Consider the following 5,064-nt stretch of genomic DNA (forward strand, 5'->3'; position numbering starts at 1 on the left):
CACTATTACCAGTGTTATACAGTCTAAAATTGGTGGAAGAATAAATCATAAGGACAATATTTAACAAGGAAAAATGGTGTACTTGATTTGGATGTGAGTGTCGACAAACAAAGTTAAGTGGCGATCAATACTCCTAATGCTCTGTCGATCGATGCTAGCTAGCCATCGTCGATTCTTGTGGAAACTCATCTTCCTTGAATCTATCTCCTGTATTTTTACTAACATAAAACACTAAAAGTCAATAATAGATAAATATAAAACTAATATATTTTTTTCGGATAAACAGTGATTCTGCTACAGTAGCGTTGCTACAGTGATTCTATTACAGTAACTCTGCTACAATTTCGATCGATTTGCTTGCTACAGTATCGCTCGGCAGTGTTGCTACAGTGTCGTGCGTACTGTTCATTTCTTTTTCTTTTTTTTTTACCTGCAAAATTTAAAAACAAAAATCAGTAATTTATGAAAATAAAACCAAATTTAAAAACAAACCTAACAGTGGGTTGCCTCCCACTCAGGGCTTATTTTTAGTCATTAGCTTGACTTTTGGAGGTCTGATTTAATCTGGATGAGGATGTGAACTTGTTCCAGAACAAGTTTCTTTGTCTCTCTTCCTCATTTGGTTGATGCAGTTGATGAAAGATCTTGCAGATGCTTCCCCTTTGTCTCTAAGTTTTGGATCAGATAGCACTCTAACCTTAGCAAAAGAAGCTGGACCTCCTCTGTGGCGAACTCTACACTCAAGACTTTCCTCCTGACACTGAGAAGGGACCAGTGATAGAGAATATGCATCTATATTCCTTTTCATTTTCTTCTTCCTCTTTGTAGGTCTTCCCCCAGACTTAGACTTTTCAGTCTCGTTATGTTCTGAAATCTGGATGCTGTCGACCGATTCTAAAGGCTCAGTGTCGGTCGATTCATGAGGCTCATTGTCGACCGATCTTGAAAGTTGAATGTCGATCGATGTTGATCCTGATTTTGCAAGCTCGCGATCTGCATATGTTAGAAGTGCTGGATCTTCAAACATCTCTATGTATGAAATCAAATCTTCACTTTTCTTCTTCTCCACAGGATCATAGAAGGCATTTTCATCAACATTAGTTAGGCACATCCTATTCTTCTTAAGATCACAAACTGCTCCCACTGTAGCCATGAAGGCTCTTCCAAAAAGAAGGGGAGATGTCCTGCCTGATTTGAGTTCCACGACATGAAAATCCACAGGAATAGTGCATTCTCCTATCTCCACTTTAACATTCCTGATCATGCCTGCTGAGTTTGCTTTGGAGTTATCAATGAAAGCGAAACTATCTTTTGAAGGTTCCGTCTTTAGTCCTAATACTTCAGCAGTGTCTATAGCCATGATGCTGACTGCAGATCCAGTATCGCAGAGGGCATTTGGCAAATCGTGGTTATTTATATAGCATGGAATCAGAAACTTTCCAGGATCTTGTTCCTTCTTTAGAGTCCTCTTAGGCTTACGGCAGACTTTGTTAAATAATATCTCCATGTCCTTTTCTGTCTCTCTGCTCTCTCTGAAGAAATTACCAAGTTTGTACTTATAATAGGCTTCCTCAAAAGTCATACCCTTAGGAACTCTCTTCACCCTCTTGTGAAATCCATCAAGTTCAGCTTTGTTGGCTTCTCTCCTTAGGTGTTTGGGAACATAGAGTTTCTTAGCTTTCGACCTCATCCCAATCTGAATCACTTCTTTTGTTGCCTGCCGTTCCATGACAGGTTCATGTCCGTCCATTTGGTGTCGATCGATACCAGGTGGATGTCGTCGATCGACACTCTCAACGAAAGAAGTTTCAACTAGAGTCAATTGCTTTTGGTCTGGTGCATCTACAGGTTGCTGTATGGTCTTCTCCATTGTCTTTAAGCAAACTGGCGTCTGAGATGGGTTGCGAGTTGCATTCAAACCGTGGGCATAAGGGTCTGGTAAACACACTAGATTTGTAGTGATTCGCTGTCGATCGATGCTTTCCCGTGGAGGTCGATCGATGCTGTTTTGTTTGTGTTGCTCGACGTCATATGTTTTAGCATGGTACGGGATGGGAGGATGTGGGTGTTGAGCAGCGAAATCTGAGTGGCTCTGAATTTGAACAGTACTCCATGACCCTAAAAGTGGTGTCGATCGATTTTCAGCTGATGGTGTAGATCGACACAAGTACGAGCTACCAATGGACATGCAACTTTCGACTAAAAAGACTTCATCTTCCAACTTCTCATGTTTTACTACTTCTCCAAAGTAGTTATCCCATCTAGAATAGACCTGCTGCTCTTTCCAGTCGGGATGAATAGTGTCACGATGAACAGTATCCCGATGAACAGTTTCTGGGTGAACAGTGTCACGATGAACAGTACCGCGATGAACAGTGTCACGATGAACAGTACTGCGATGAACAGTGTCGCGATGAACAGTATTTTAGTGAACAGTACCGTGATGAACAATGTCGACCGATATGGGATGAACAGTGTCGACCGATACGGGATGAACAGTGTCGACCGATACGGGATGAACAGTGTCGACCGATACGGGATGAACAGTGTCGATTGATATCGGATGAACAGTACCTTGATGAACAGTACTCGCGTGAACAGTACCCGGATGAACAGTAATCGGATGAATAGTATCCGAGTGAACAGTGTCGTTCCTTTGGAGAAAAATTTCATTTTTCACAGTTTTGCAATCTGAGAAATTTGGGTGCACAACATCTTGAAACGGGTATCGATGATGTCTATCTTTCCATTCACCTCTTTGCAGAGAGAATCCAAATGCAGATTAAGCTCTTCAGTGATCTCCTGCTGTTCTTTCAAGCGCTCCTCTAGTATAAATTTCATCTTTTCTAAATTGTACTGATTCTCATCCTGGTATATAGCATGCTCCACAAATGAGATTTCATGTACAAAACCAGTATCAGCCTCAATGATCTTGTTGTCATCGTTTACAGCTGACTTTATCCTGTGCATATCTAGATTTTTGGCACTGGTGCTGGACGCCAAGCTCTCAATCAGTCTCTTAGCTTTCTCTAGGGTCCTTGTTCTAAAGTTCCCCTCGCTTGCAGTGTCCAGCATTACATGATATTGCACATCAATACCATTGCAGAACTTCATCAATAGCTGAACCTCCGTAAAACCATGATGTGGACAGTCCCTTTGGTAGCTCCTGAACCTCTCCCAAGAGCTTCTGAAGCCTTCTGTAGGTCCCTGAGAGAATGTCCAAATTTTATCTCTTATTTCTTCAGTCCGTGATTCATCAAAGAATTTACACAGGAATGCATGTTGGATGTCGGTCCAGGATGTAAGAGATCCTGGTGGTAGCTGCTTAAGCCAATGCGAAGCTTCTCCAACAAGTGAGTATTTGAAGAGCTTGCAAAGCAAGTAGTCCTTAGGGACTTCATCCATACAGAAAAGAGCAATAAGATCCTCGAACCTGTCCAGATGGTCCATAGGATGCTCGTGAGATAATCCAGAGTAAGGTATCTGTGCCACGAGCGTGTTAGTACTTTGGGTTCAGCTCGAAATTCTGTGTCTGGATATCTGGTAGACGAATGGCTGATCTGTTGAAATAGTATTCCTCTGGACGGTTGTAGTCAGCCAGTGTTCTTTGTCGAGCAGCACCATCTACATGTATAGCAGCTCCTGTAGCATCAAGTCTCTGACCTGCTGCATTACGCAGATGACCATCCTGGTCATGCAGGTCCCCATTCTCATCCCTTTGTAGCACAAGTATCTCGCTCATGGTTGCTCGCAGATTTGTATCTACCGATGTTGCAGTTGATGTGTCGATCGATTCTCTTTCACAAGTGTCGATCGATGATGTATAAGTGGTATCGATCGATGCTGCGAGTTTCTCTTTGCGGATCGAGCGTTCCAAACGTGTTGGGTCTGAGAAGAAAAGCAATTCTCCCTTGCTGCTTCTGGTACTAATTGGCATGTACCTGAAAAACAAGAAAATTTTTTCGTAAGTAACTTAAAACAGTAAATAAAACCTAGAATAAACCTATTAATCAAGTCTAATGGCGAATCCTTGCTCCCCGGCAACGGCGCCAAATTTGATATCACTCAAATTACCCTAACAAGTGATCTTACTCTCTCAATAAGAGGTTCGATTGTAGTACTTAGGGATCGAATCCACAGAGAGCTAGGGCGCACACTAAACTATGTTGGGGTCAAAATCGGTCAAGACGAAATCGATGTCCGAAAGTCTCGGAAAACATGAAAATATTAAAGCAACCTCGAGAGACTAATTGTTAATCGAGAAACCTTAGGAAAATATTAATTTCGAGATTAATCATCTCGAAATCAACAGCTAGAAACATTTTCTACACAAGGAAAAACCTACGGAAAACTAAAAACGCAAAAACACGCACAAGCCGAAGGAACCGAGCAGCCGACTCCGGTCGTGGCCGTGGCCGCCAGCACGGGGCTTAGCCGCCCGGCGGCCACGGCCAAGGCCTGGGTCGACTGCTCGGTTCCTTCGGGTGTTTGTGTTTGTTTGTCGGAAAGTTTTTCGTATGACAAATAGACTTAGCCGTTGATTTCGAGATAACCGTTTTTGACCCCAACAGTTAGCCCCCCAGCCTGTAAGACGTGGAGACGATCTTGCGGGCGGAAGATTATGAGTTGAAAATCGAAATTTTTGGCTAGGGATATTTATTCCGAAAAACTCTACCACCTTTGATTTCTTATAAGTAGCACTCCATCTTCCTCTCATTTTTCACTCACTCTCCTTTCCTCAAATTTTAGAAAAGATGGCTTTCTCTCCAAATGAAAAGAAGGATTCTGATGTCGAAATGAGTGAAGCTAACCAAGCCTCGTCGGTGCAAGATACTCCTGCTCTTACGCAGACATTTGTCGAGGGGTTCAGTTCTTTTCAGGACAAGATGGAGCGACGCCGTGCTGAGATGGAGTCTAGCGTGGCAGGTCCCAGTGCTACTCCCGTGGTTCCGACTCCCGGTTCCGATGTCACTTTAACTCCGGATCCCGCGGCTTTGGTTCTTGGACCCGATGTTACCCCAGTCCCGATCTCCACACTTCCAGCCTCTGGAACCGATGTCCCTT

The 5,064-nt window shown here is 43.1% G+C and overlaps 1 protein-coding gene across 1 annotated transcript; it reads right to left on the minus strand.

The window, feature by feature from the left end:
- Window positions 1-615: 615 nt before the first annotated feature.
- LOC130504035 (uncharacterized) lies at window positions 616-1,870 on the minus strand. The gene is made up of 2 exons (XM_056998607.1): window positions 849-1,870; window positions 616-760 (listed from the first exon to the last, which is right to left on the minus strand). Exons 1-2 carry the CDS (start codon window positions 1,868-1,870, stop codon window positions 616-618), a joined length of 1,167 nt encoding a protein of 388 aa, XP_056854587.1.
- Between the last annotated feature and the right edge of the window lie 3,194 nt (window positions 1,871-5,064).

This window comes from Raphanus sativus, unplaced genomic scaffold (genome assembly GCF_000801105.2).
Source record: "Raphanus sativus cultivar WK10039 unplaced genomic scaffold, ASM80110v3 Scaffold1318, whole genome shotgun sequence".
Lineage (NCBI taxonomy): Eukaryota > Viridiplantae > Streptophyta > Magnoliopsida > Brassicales > Brassicaceae > Raphanus > Raphanus sativus.